The following is a 13,887-nucleotide window of genomic DNA, read 5'->3' as shown; positions in this document are numbered from 1 at the left end:
GGAAAGCGCAAGCACAATTGGAACTGCAGCTGGCAAGGGATGTGCAGAGTAACAAGAAGGGTTTCTACAGGCATGTGAACAATAAACAGGTTATCAGAGAAGGTGTGGGGCCATTACTGGATGAGGGAGGTGACCTAGTGACAGATGATGCAGGAAAAGCTGAAGTACTCAATGCTTTTTTTGCCTCAGTCTTCACAGACAAAGTCAACTTCCCAATGACGGTCCTAGATGATGCAGTATGGGAAGGTGGTGGGCAGCCATCTGTGGGGAAGGAACAAGTTCTGAGTTATCTAGAAAAACTAAATGTGCACAAGTCCATGGGTCTGGATTTAATGCACCCCAGGGTACTGAGGGAATTGGCAGAGGTCATTGCTGAACCTTTGGCCATTATCCTTGAAGACTCTTGGAGATCAGGGGACTGGATGACTGGAAGATGGCAAACATAGTGCCCATCTTTAAAAAAGGAAAGAAGGACAATCCAGGGAACTACAGACCCGTCAGCCTTACCTCAATACCTGGGAAAATAATGGAGGGAATCTTCAAGGAATCCATTTTGAAGCACTTGGAAGAGGGGAAAGTGATCAAAAGTAGCCAACATGGATTCACCAGGGGCAAGTCCTGCCTCACCAATCTGATCAGCTTCTATGATGACATAACAAGCTCTGTGGACATGAGGAAGTCAGTGGATGTGATATACCTTGACTTCAACAAGGCTTTTGATATGGTCTCCCACAACATTCTTGTCCATAAGTTAAGGAAATATGGATTGGATCCTTGGACTATAAGATGGATAGAAAGCTGGCTTGACGGTCGGGCCCAATGGGTACTGGTCAATGGCTCAATATCTGGATGGCGGTCTGTTTCAAGCGGAGTGCTGCAAGGCTCGGTTCTGGGGCCAGTGTTATTCAACATCTTTATTAATGACCTGGATGAGGGACTTGGTTGCACCCTCAGCAAGTTTGCGGATGACACAAAACTAGGGGGAGAGGTAGATACATTGGAGGGTAGAGAGGGAATCCAGAGGGACCTGGATGACTTGGAGGACTGGGCCAAAAGAAATCTGATGCGGTTCAATAAGAAGTGTAGAGTCTTGCACCTGGGGTGGAAGAATCCCAAACATTGTTACAGGCTGGGGACCAACTGGCTCACCAGCAGTACGATGGAAAGGGACCTAGGGGTTATGGTGGATGAAAGGCTGGATATGAGTAAACAGTGTGCCCTTGTAGCCAAGAAAGCTAACAGCATACTGGGGTGCATTAGGAGGAGCATTTCGAGCAGATCTAGGGAAGTAGTTATTCCTCTTTATTCGGCACTGGTGAGGCCACATCTGGAATATTGTGTCCAGTTTTGGGCCCCCCAGTATAAAAAGGATGTGTATTTGCTAGAGCAGGTTCAGTGAAGGGCAACAAAAAATGATTAAAGGTCTGGAGCACAAGACCTATGAGGATAGGCTGAGGGATTTGGGCTTATTTAGTTTACAGAAGAGAAGACTTAGAGGTGATTTAATAGCAGCCTTCAACTTCCTGAAGGGGAGCTCTAAACAGGAGGGTAAGAAACTGTTCTCAGTGGTGTCAGATGGCAGAACAAGGAGTAATGGTCAGAAGTTGAAGAGGAAAAGGTGTAGGTTAGATATTAGGAAAAACTACTTCACCAGGTGGGTGGTGGAGCATTGGAATGTGTTGCCTAGAGACGTGGTGGATTCTCCATCCCTTGAGGTTTTTAAGTCCTGGCTGGACAAGGTCCTGGCTGGGATGACTTAGTTGGGGTTGATCCTGCTTGAAGCAGGGGGCTGGACTAGATAACCTCCTGAGGTCCCTTCCAGCCCTATGATTCTGTGATAATTGGTACAGGTTGAACCAATGCTTCTGCTGCTTAATGGACTCTTACAAGACACCTGGGGTAAATTACAGCTAAACAACAGCACAGAACACAGAGTTAGGACTGATGGCTGTAAACAAACTTTATAGGACCACAGGAAGCTTGGACACACCCATGACAAGTGGTCATCTGGCTAACTAAAATCATGCCAGATTATGGATGTTGCCAGAAGGGAGAGTTATATATTACAGAGGTTCAACTTGTAGAGTCTAAAATACCTGTTTAAAAACATAGTAAGATTTCTGTGTAGCAACACGTTCAGAGGCCGAATATTTACCAAAGCAATAAGAACAGTTTGTTTTGAACTATCGCACTAACATTTGTATTCAAGAAAACTACAACTTTCACTTAATTTTTTTCCTCCTCAAAAATATTTCTGCCTGAGTTTACTTCACTCCCTGCTGTTTCAATTCTGCTCTTGGCAGCCAGAGGGAAAACTGCACACAGTTAATATTTTCTGAGAAAAGACAGGGTTTTGCAACTGCAAAGCTTTCTGCTCTTCAATTTAGCAAAAACCAGTCTCAATGCCAAGGGGGATTTCTTTTAAAATGGAAACATTTGATTTAGGAAAACATAATTTATAAGTTCAGAGAGTATGAAAGAAAGTGCATCCAGCCTTCCCCTCCTCCACTTTTTTTTTTTTTTTTTTTCATTACACAAAAAGAGTGGCTGCTATATTAATATGGATTTTCAGTAAGGCTATGACCACACAGCCAAGTTATTTTGAGATAAGTGTAAACTTCAAAATAGCATGTGCTTTGTGTAGACAACAGCAAAGTTATTTCAAAATAAATTCTAAATAGAAGGTGTGTTATTTCAAAATTGTCAAACCTCATTGCAGGAGGAATAGTAGCTCTTTTGAAATAACTATTTCAAAATAGTTGCGTTTAAGATGTGGAACGTGCTTATTTCAAAATACTTTTTCAAAATAAGTGCAATTCCCTTTGGCTACATCTACACTACATTCCCCTTTCAGAAGTGGAATGCAAATTAGGGAAATCAAAAATGCAAATGCAGTGCCGATTTACAAATCTCATGTCTTACTTGCATAATCTCACGTGATCGGATTGTGTTTCCAGAAAATACTAACAGGACAAACAAAAAAACCCCAGCAGTGTAGGCAGGGTTCTTTCAAAACGTCACCCATTTTCAAAAGAACTCTTCTTCCTGAAACAAAACAGGTTTCTGAAGGAACTCCATCAAGACAGGTTTGTTTTTTTTTGGGGGGCGGGGGGGGGATGTCTCTTCCAGAAACAAGATTAGAAGAGATTATGCAAATGAAGCATGAGATTTGTAAAACAGTGCTTCATTTGCATTTTTGATTTCGCTCATTTGCATTCCATTTCTGAAAAGGGAATGCAGTGTAGACATAGCCTGTTTTAATCACACCTATTTTGAAATAGCTGCTATTTCAAAATCAGAGCTGTGTGTTCAGACTACGTATTTCAAAATAGCTAAGTGCTATTTTGAAATACAGAAAGCCCTCCATTTAATGGACTAATGGGGGCAGGGGTGTCAGCTATTGCTGAAAGTCTGTTAAATCCAAGGGCTTACTATTCACCCACCATCACCAGGCTCCCCCAGTCCCATCCCTGCCTCGCCCCCCCCCCCCCCCCCCCCAAAAAAAAAACCACCCTGGCCACTCAGAGCCGCTGCTGCTGGACTTTGCTGCACTCTCGCTCCGCATGCAGCTTGAGACACCACCGCTGGAGCTGCCATGTGCTCCTCCCACCAGGGGTGGGGGCGTACCTGAGTTCCAGTCTGGTGGGAGCATCACTTGGCAGCTCCAGCAGAGGGGATGGCAGCTCCTCCAGGCTGTGTAAGTCTCAACTTTTTTTTGGTTGGGGGTGGGGCATGCGATTTTATGGACCCAAGCAGACTTTGGAACCACATGGGGACATCCATTACTCCCAAGGTCCACTAAATCGGAGTCCGTAAAATTGAGGGTTTACTGTACATTTGTGTGTATAGCAGCCCTATTTTGGAATAGCTATTCCCAAATAGCTTATTTTTAAATAAGGCTGCTGTGTAGATGTAGCATAAGAGCTCAGATTTGGGAGGGAGCAGGTCAGCAACAGTGAGTCACCCACATAACCACACTGCTCCAACATTCAAATTCTACCTTCCTTCAGTCACCACAACGCCCCACTTCAACCCCTTCTAAAACAATCCCTACCAAGCCAAAGGGCAAATGTGCTGAGGAAGGCATTCAAATTTGGAAAGTCAAATTGTTTGAGTCACCCCTACCAAACACTGAAAGGCTAGCAGGGGTAATGGATCCTTTCCTCAAACTGCCAATTACAGTGCAAGACATAAAATGCAATGAAGTTTGAGATGAAATCCAAGCAGAACACTTTTTTAATCCCACCAGAGGATTAAATATTATTCCAGCATTGACAGTTGTGATCACAAATGGATAGTCACATGCTTGGAGACTCTTACACACACACACAAAACTTACATGAAACAGTTTCTCTGTCTTTGGAAACACTGCTATGATGTCATATAATCTTATATTCGTAGATGTTGATCTCTGGGGGGGAAAAAAAAAGGGAAAAAATTTTTACTAATGTTAGGAAGATACTGAAAATTGCCAAACCAAAAATAGAAGAAAAATATGAGCTGTAAAACCAAGTAACTCCTACTAAGGCTCTATTCATAGCCCAATATGTTGACAGTTTTTGGTTTTTTTTTTTTGGTTTTTTTTGTGTTTTTTATTTTAAACAGAGTCATTGTTTTGGTGCTCATTCTACAGAATAAGTAAAGAACTAGCAACTGTTTGCCTTGTAAAAAAAAAATCACACAAATGTCCTGCTTTATTGCTTACATTTTATTAAGTTCTCCATGAGCCCAAGATATCAGAACACCAAGCAAGCCTCTCTGGAGCTTTGGCATGGGGGGAAGTTATTCTGTGGGGTAAGTTAAAAAAATCTTAAATTTAATATCAACTCTTCTGTCATATTTTAAATCTGAACTGAAGTTCGAGAAATGGGGTGATGATTTCATGTGTTAACACTTCCCCACCCCATGCACCTTATTAGAGGGGTTGACAGCTGCACTTTTCTGGACCTGAAGGGTCAGTTAATCAAGGGAGTGGACATGGAAACAGCGGTTTTTCATGGCAGCACGTTACACCATCAGTAAGTCACCAGTGCACAGCATACCCCAGTTTCATAAACTGACATCTTCAGAGAATGATGTGATTACAAGGAGACATTATGGTTCAGCAAGTTAGAGTTGCGTTCTTTTGTGAAATCCATAAAATTCCAAAATAAAGTTTAATTAAGAATAGAAAACACAACTTACAAAATAAATACATTTAAAAATGCTTACCAATACATTGCAGTGCGAAGGATCAGAAACTACAAGTGTTAGTCTGGTTACTATTTTAATTGGTTTGGATTTCCCCTGTGAACAAATAAACCAAACTGATTGTTGAGGAATGTAGAAAGCAAAAACTTAGCCAGTTGATTTTCATGCCTATTGCTATAAACAGAGAATAATGCTTTGTTTATATTCTTGCCTACACCAATGTTCTGATTACTTTTAACACCACACTTCATATGTTTGCCTGTCTAATGTTGACACTTTGCTTCGGTACTTTTTTGGTACTATATTTCTCTTTTTGACTTTAGAAGTATTGACTTTTCTTGTAATTCTTTCAAGTTTATTTTTGCTTTGAACAAACAAACAAAAATACACAGCAGTGTAACCAGCCTATTTCATTGTGTTGCCACTGCTCTTCTCTAATCAAACAAGGGCACTGCAAACGCAGTTTTAGAATTAAACTCCATTTTTCTGTATAATTTTAAAAGTTTGACGACTGTATCTCCAAATCCTAGTGATAGTAAATTTGGTAAACTGCCAAGCCGTTTAAAATCAAGTCCTTACATATCACAATACCATAATCACTCAACTATAAGCAGTTTCAAGGTTCAGACAGTCTTTTTTGCTTATCTTGTATAAAACGGATAGCAAAGCTTTTTTTAAAAAGATGGATAAATTATTCTGTTGCTGTGGGTTTATTTTTGTAGTTGGACAATGACTTTCTAAACACGTAGCAAATGAGAATTACATGCATAAAAACAACATGAAAATGTATTTTTAGAGTCATTATAATTAAGGTTAAGATTCTGTCGGATACTTTTAGCAGAAGTCGTGCACAACAAACAACAATTCCTGGGAAACCCTGACCTGTCCATGATTTTTAATAAAACCAATGGGGGAGAGAGGGCTGAGGAAGGAATAACACTTGGATCCCCATGGGGAGGACTGACAACCCCAGCTCCACCATCATAAGGCAGCACAGCCTCAGACCTTGCTGAAGTCACAGGATGGACACACACAGCTGTAGCTCTGACTCTGGCCAACAAAACCACGGGGGTTGGGATGGGGAAGTCCCAGCTCAAAGGTGCAAGAGGAAGGTGGGATGTGCACAACCGTGATGCAGGATGAAGGAGGGAGTGAGCGAGCATAGCCCCAACTGCCTGAAGCCAAAGTCATGGACATGAGGTAAAGTCACAGAATCTGCTTTTCGTGACCACCACGGCTAAATCGCATCCTTAACTTTATCAGCAGGTGGAACTCAAACTTGAACATACCTGTACAATAGGCAGAGATGGAAACAGTTCTGAAGGAGATACTGGTTTGACAATCTCCTGAAACAAAACACACACACACACAAACACCACGGCTCAAAACTTGATGGGGCAATTTTATAGAATAAATACTGTTTACCAATTTTTAAACGAGAAAAAACAAAACCAAAAATGCGCAATGGATATTTCACGCACTATATTAAACATTTGGGATACAAGTTTTAGGACCAAATTGTAGAGCTTCTAGATCCGGGGTGTTCAATAAGCCTCCTGTTCACCACATGCGGTGAACAGGGAAGCGTATTGTGGCAAACGCAGGTTGACAGGCTGGTGCGGTGGCTCAGGCGGCGGCTTCGTGGCTCGGGGTCTCTGCCAGCAGCTCCTTGGGTGCCACGCAGCGATTTGGGGGCTTGGGAGCTGTGCAGCATGGTGCTGGATGCTCCAGCGGCACAGTTCTCAGGCTGCATGGCTCTGGCGAGTCACGGTGGACACGATGCCTGGCTGCAGGGGTAGGGCGCCTGGCTAGGGGGTGATGCGGCATGTGATGATTGGGTTGCTTGCTTTTGGACATCACTGTTCTAGATAATATGGTAGTTTAGTCACGGACTATAACAGCCGTTCTCAACATTTTTCTTTCTGAATTCCTCCCCCCGCCCCACTGCAAAAACTCCACAGCTAAGTGGCACAGCAATTAGTTTTCTGCACAAAAAAGCAAAAAGCCAGGGCCTGCATTACGGAGTAGCAAGCAGGGTAGCTGCCTGGGGTGTCATGCCACCGGGGCCTCCATAAAGTAAGTTGCTCAGGATGTGGCTTCAGCCCCAGTAGTTGGACTCAGGGCCTCAGGCTTGACCTTCACACATTAGGGCTTCAACTTTCTTCCCTCAGCACCAGCAACTTTAATCCTGGCCATGCTTGGTGGACCCCATGAAACCTGTTTGCAAGCGCCTTCAGGACCCTGGCCTCCACCGAGAACTACTGGACTAAATTCCCTAACTCGCTCCCTTCTTAGAGAAATCATCCAGATTATGCATAATTATTAGATTACCAAGTACAAATAAAGAAAACAAGAATAAATATTGAAACAAAGCCCTACCTGCTTCTTTTCTTTGAAATCAATGACATGGTTAATTGCAACAGTTGAATAGCCCACTAGAAAAGATAAACACATGGAGGTTATTTTGTCAAATTTACTTACTATTTATAGAAATTAATGAAAAAAGAGAGTTTTAACATTAGCAATTAAACTCCACACAATTTACAAATCTGAAAGATTTCTCTGTGTAATAATTTGAGATCTCTGTAAAATGTCAGCAGGGAAGATGATGTCTTAACATTAAGCATTTTGTTTTCCTTCAAGTTCATGAGGAATTGTGGCCTCAGTCCCACAAAACACACATGTAGGCACTGAAGTCTACAAGACCACTCGCTCTTTGATGTTACAGAACACACGCATGCTTTCAGGAGCAGTGCCTGAGGAGATGTCTCCACACACGAAACACACACACACGCAAAAACACTTTGCTGCAGAATGTTTTGGAATGTTTCTACGCTTGGGCCAAGCCTACACTTGCACAGCCATGCTGCTATCAGAGCATTGATGTAGCTGTTTTATCCTGATGGGAGAGAACTTTCCTGTCAAGATCATAAAACCAACTACTGTAAACTCTGTTTTATCCGGTATTCATTCAACCAGAACTCTCAAATAACTAACACAAACATGACGCCCCTGCTCAGCACTCGTCCTGCCTCCCTGCAAGCTGCTGGAGGGGTTCCCAGTCACAGGGGAACCCAGCCAGCTCCTTAGGGAACCCGACCAGCTCCCCAGGACTGCTGGAGCTCCATGCCCCAGCAAGCTCCCTGAGGCTGGCACTGACAGGATTCCCCCCTGGCCTCAGCCCGTTCCCAGCCCCAGGGCTGCTGGCAGAGCTCCACGTCCCAGTGGAGCTTCCCCCAGTCCCAGGGCTGCCAAAGCTTCCCTGGAGCTGGGGCTGGAGCTGCCAGAATTCCCCTGGCCTAATCCAGCTCCCTGGGGCTGGAGCTGCCAGTGGGGCTCTGTGCCCCAGCCAGCTCACAGTGGATCCGCCCACCATCCAGTCAGGGTTCCAGCGGTTGGGACGGCCGGCGGGCTCTGCACCCCAGCCTGCGCCAGATACAGGGCTAGTAGGGTCCCTTGCCCCAACACCAGGGATCCAGCAGCTGCTCTCTATTTACCGGACTATTTGAACATCCAGCAACCTCCCAGTTGTAGGGCTGCCAGATACAAAAGAGTTTAGCATACAACTGTTTGTTCAGCTATGTCAGCTGAGAAGCATCTTCCATGGACATAGTGCTGTGGATATGGGCACAGCATATATGGGGATGTTTTTTCACACGGTGATGTTTTTTCACACCTCTGAGCAACAAAAATTTTGCTGACCTAAGTAGTAATGTCGACATGGCTTTGCATATATGGGGCTTTGTAACTGCAGCATAGGCATAAGGGCTCAGACTGCCTGAGCTCTGGGACCCTCCCATGTCAGAGGCTCCTAGAGTCCAGCAGAAACCAGAATGTCTAGTAGCGGTAATAAGCCTCTTCCCCCTTGGAGCATAAGCCACAGACAACCATTCACCAGCATCTCCTGTCCTAGGTGATCTTTTCTGGGTCTGACCAGGTGTGTCTGGTCCTACCAAATCAAACAGTCCCATGGTCTGAGTCAGCTGGCACAGTTTTAATTGTGGTGTAGAGCAGGGGTGTGCCCCCTTGGTGGGGGGGGGGGGGGCATGAAATTTCTTGAGGGAGGGCAAAGCATGATCAGCTGCTGGGTCTCAGGCACATCCATCTCATTAAAAATGTTAAAATCTGTTACTCTTTATTTTTGTATATTCACATTTATACAACAATAAGTTTTTATGTTCTATTTACTTTATTTACTTATTTTCTTACACATACCGAAAGGGTTTTTTTCATATGAACATAAGCAAAATTTCCATTGCACTACTTTAGACAGGTTGGGGGGAGAGAATGTTAACTGCAAGAACAAAAAGCTTGCTCACCCCTGGCGTAGACAATTAGAGCCCAGGTTAACTGACTCAGGCTCCTGTTGCAGGACTAAAAATAGAGGTGTAGATCCGCAAGGTCTGGCTCCAGCCCAAACCCAGTGAGATCCTCCCATTAGCTGGGTTCAGGTGGGTGCTCCAACCTGAGCTGAGAAAACTGCATAACAAAAAGTCCCACTGTGGATAATATTACAGTGAAGTTATATTGACTTGCTTGCTGAGATTATCACAACAGTTAGCTGTACTATCTTTCCAGTCGTAATAAACAGAAATTAAGTTGTATTCCATATTGTGATGCAAACAGTGGGACTTAAAACTGGCCTGTACAGAATGCCCTCCATGATGCAGTTTGTTTGCTAAACTTAGCATTACCAATAGTGCTAGAACAAAAACAGACATGCAAAAACTGTAGCATCAGGCTTGCTTTCAAATTAGGAGATTTAACGTCACCCCCAAAGAAATCACACTGGATTTTGGTCTGAAGATCTATTTGAAAGGAAAATGGAAGTCGTGCTCTTGGAGTCTAGAGGAAGCCCCTGCAGTCCAAAGAGCACAGATGGAGGGCACGATTTCAAGCCGAGAGCCCCAGATTCTACGAACCAGGCCCGATGATTCCTCACCCATGTCCCAAGACAGTCTATGCAGGCAAGATACAGCCCATAGCCTGAATCCAGCACAGCCCCAGGCAGTTCTGGCTCTCTACCTCTAGATGCTACACCTCGTGTGTGTGTGTGTGTGTGTGTGTGTGCGTGTGCGTGTGTGTGCACGTGCGGGAGAGAAGACCTTGTACACTGCCCCCTGCCTCCAGCACAATTCTCACCTCTCCCAATAGCTGGAAACCAGCCTTCCACAGAGTCCCACTGGGATGCTGGCTGGGAGAGCCTGCCTAAGTCAGCTCCTCCCAGCCTCAGCCTACATTTTACATCCCACCTCCTCCCACCCAGCAACTCCCTGCCCCAGGCCATACCACCCAAACACTGCACCCTCCCACCCCAAGTCCCAACTCCTTCCCAGGCCCTATACCCCCAGCTTCACTCCTCTCCTGCATCCATGCCCCTACCCCGACCTTGCACCCCAGGTCACAACCCAAACCCTCGGCACTCCTCCCCCAGGTTAGGCTCCTCTCCTGCTCCCACGCTCCCTCCCGGGCCCTGCCCCTAATTTCCGTCCCAGTCCCCATTAGAAATGTGCGGCCCTTGACCACTTGCCAAAACCTTGGCGTGGCCCTCCGGTAAGAAGCTACTGCCCGCCCCGCTCCAGGCACTCACTGCAGCGCCGCTCGAAGGCCAACGGTGCCGACAGGGCAGGAGCCCGCGTCTACACCCCACCCCCAAGGCGGGGCCGGCAAGCCGCCGCTGGGCGTTCCCGCCTCGGCAGGGCGGCCGGTACTCACGGTGCGCGGCACCCTCCAGCAAACTCTGCAATAACTTCCTGTCCCCAGCGCCTGGGACGTTCAGGTCCGCAAACACGGCCATGCTGCAACCACGTGGTACGGCGCTACGCATGCGCCTTAGCCCTGGCCCCGCCCAAGGCATGCTGGGGGTTGTAGTTGGCTTGCGCTCCCGGACGGGAGGTGACCGCACCCTGCAGCCCGAGATGCTCTGGCGAGCGGACAGGGCGGCGCGTCCGTTCCCCTTTCAGCCTCCGTGCTGGGTTCCCTTGCGCTGAGCGCCGCCTGTTCCGCGAGCATCTCATGGGCACAGTGCGCGCAACCCTGGGGCTTGGCCCCACCAGGGGAGCAGAGCCCGTGGGAGTAAGCGGAGCCACAGCCTCTGTCTCTGCAACGCGGCAGCAGCTCCCTGGGAGCCCGGGACAGCCAGCCACGTTGTTCCTGCTGCCTCCTTGCACGGGGATTGCGCCCCTTGGCGATCCCTGGTGTCGGGATGCTACACCGCCCCAGCGCCCAGGCACGTGGCAGAAAAGCCCAGACAGGTGGATCTCCGCGTTTCCGAGCTCCTGTAAGACCCTCCAAGAGGGGCGGACACATAACATGGCACTGAGCTACATTGGAGCTTGGGTCTTAAATATTCTGGGGAGGTGGAACCCTTTCGGAAACAAAGTTGCAAGTGAAAATGCGGTGGGTTCCTTCTTTGCGGGAGAGAGCAGCATTGTAACCACTAGAGGGGGCAGCTTTATCATGCAACTGAATTATTAGCAATCCAACCATCGGAGCCATGGCGATGTTAAGAGAGGGGTCAAGTATTTTCAACATTTATCTCTTCTGATTACATTTAAACTGTAATCTATGTTGTTTATAAATAACTATATTGGGTTTACTTTTGCTATTAATGTATTTTAATCAGTGTTAGTAACGTTCACCCTCAAACCAGCATTCAAAGTGATGGAAAATTATCAGAAAAATTCTAGTGGGTTAACCATCTGAAGAAAGGAGGTAGAACAGGGACAGCCATGTAAGTAAACTCTTTCATATCTGGCAGCCCCGGGAACGAGTGGTTGCTGGATATTCAATATTCTGGCTAATACAGAAGTATAGCTAGCAATGCATAACACTAAAGAAAAACAAAATTAGATATTAAGAAACAACAAATATGTATGCAGAGTACTTTATTTACCATCAACATTAGCATTGTGCACTATAAACTTACACTGTATTTACTGTATTTATTTGTATTTACTTTCACTATACCATTCTTACGGAACATGTGCAGCTAGAATTTCATCATCATCATCCACAGCCATGGGCTCAGCGCCCGTTGGTTTCTGATGCCTCTCTCACTATTTCCTTCCATCTTTCCCTATCCAGTGCAGAGTGGCTTAGTTTCTGTAGACTAGCTCTGCACCAATCTACTATGTCATCTACTCATTCTCTGTGGGGTCTGCGTCTCCTATTTGAACAATCCTTTATGCTGAATACCAGGGTCTTGACTTTTTGCGTGTCATTCATTCTGCAAATATGCCTGAACAGGTGTAACTTCCATTTTATAACCTTCTGCAACAGGTTCTCTTTCAGCTGTATCTTTCTATATAATTCCTCGTTGGTGACCTTCTGCATCCATCCTATTATGAGGATCTTTCTATAACAACTCTTCTTGAACGCCAATATTCTTCTGTTTGAATCTTTTATTATCATCCATGTCTCACATCCATACAACAAGCTGCTGAATACACACATTTTCAAGACGCTCAGCTTCATTCATACGCTAATCACTTTGCTTTTCCAGATCTTATCCATCACCTTCAAACTTGCTCTTGCTTTCATTATTCTCATCGCTATTTCTTTCTTACAGTCTAGATCATACGTTATGTTGCTCCCCAGATATGTGAACTTCTCTACATTCTCTAGTTCAGTTCCATCTACACTGATCTTATTTCCTTATCTCCAAATACCAGTGTTTTTGTTTTATCGATGTTCATAATCACTCCGTACTGCTTCCCTTCCTTGTTTAGCACCTGCACCATTTTTGCTAGCTTCTCTTCATCTTCCTCAATGATAACTGCATCGTCCATGAATCTCAAGTTGTTAATTCTTTTTCCGTGCACAAATATCCCATTTACATCTTCCTTGATCTTCTCCATCGCTCTCTCTTGATGAGTGATGAAGATACTCAGTGATATCGGATCTCCTTGTCTCATACCTCTACTCGTTCTAAACCAACTTTCCAACACGCTGCATGATTTCACTGTTGCCTCTGCATTGTCTTAGATATCCTTCAACAACCACATCAGTCTGCTGTCTACACCGTATGACTCCAAGACCACCCAAGTCACTTTCTGATCTATACAGTCAAATGCCTTCTAAAAATCGACAAAGCAAATCCTTGTTCTTTCGTCAAGCTTTTTCCACTATCTATATTAGTGCCAATATCTGCTGTGTGGTACTTCTATCTTTCCTGAAACCCGCTTGCTCATCCGCTAGATGTTCTTCTATCTGTGATCTCAGTCTCTCAGTCAGTATCATCATTAGCACCTTGTCTAGATGACTCGTTAAGGCAATTGTTCTGTAGTTCTTGCATTCCAATGCATTTCCTTTCTTGTATATTGTCACTAGCAAGGATCTTGTCCATTCCTTAGGTGCCATCCGTTCTTTCCATGCTATATTACATAGTCAGTATACTTTCTGAATCATACTTTCTCCACTGTATTTGATCATCTCTCCAGTGATCTTATCATTTTCAGGGCTCTTGTTGTTCTTTAGTCGTTTCACTCCTCTTTCTACTTCCTCCGAAATATCGGTTTCGCTGTCAATGCTTAGTGGAGATATCTCTTTCAGTTCTTCAGTCAGTCTCTTTGAGACACTCGGGTCCAACTGTGCTTTGTATAGATTGGTGCAATATCTCGTTCATCACTGCACAATCTTCTCCTTGCTCATGAGCACCTCATCGTTCTCACCTTTGATCACCACCTGTTTCAGCTG

The 13,887-nt window shown here is 45.1% G+C and overlaps 1 protein-coding gene across 4 annotated transcripts in view; it reads right to left on the bottom strand.

Moving 5' to 3' along the window:
• RPP30 (ribonuclease P/MRP subunit p30) overlaps nucleotides 1-11,000 on the bottom strand; it is a 48,580-nt gene extending 37,580 nt beyond the window's left edge. For 3 of the 4 annotated variants that reach the window (XR_012646306.1, XM_075000360.1, XM_075000361.1), the window contains exons 1-5: nucleotides 10,906-11,000; nucleotides 7,570-7,625; nucleotides 6,480-6,536; nucleotides 5,212-5,286; nucleotides 4,340-4,411 (exon numbers count right to left, since the gene is read on the bottom strand). Coding sequence is in view for 3 of the 4 variants with exons in the window: in XM_075000360.1 (XP_074856461.1) it covers nucleotides 4,340-4,411; nucleotides 5,212-5,286; nucleotides 6,480-6,536; nucleotides 7,570-7,625; nucleotides 10,906-10,987 (342 nt within the window). In the remaining variant the exon portion in view is untranslated. Of the gene's footprint in view, nucleotides 1-4,339; nucleotides 4,412-5,211; nucleotides 5,287-6,479; nucleotides 6,537-7,569; nucleotides 7,626-10,780 lie in introns of all 4 variants that reach the window. The other variant, XM_075000362.1, reaches the window with a different exon arrangement.
• Between the last annotated feature and the right edge of the window lie 2,887 nt (nucleotides 11,001-13,887).

The sequence above is a fragment of the Carettochelys insculpta genome, chromosome 7, assembly GCF_033958435.1.
Source record: "Carettochelys insculpta isolate YL-2023 chromosome 7, ASM3395843v1, whole genome shotgun sequence".
Taxonomy (NCBI): domain Eukaryota; kingdom Metazoa; phylum Chordata; order Testudines; family Carettochelyidae; genus Carettochelys; species Carettochelys insculpta.
This window is presented reverse-complemented; position numbering and strand designations above follow the sequence as displayed.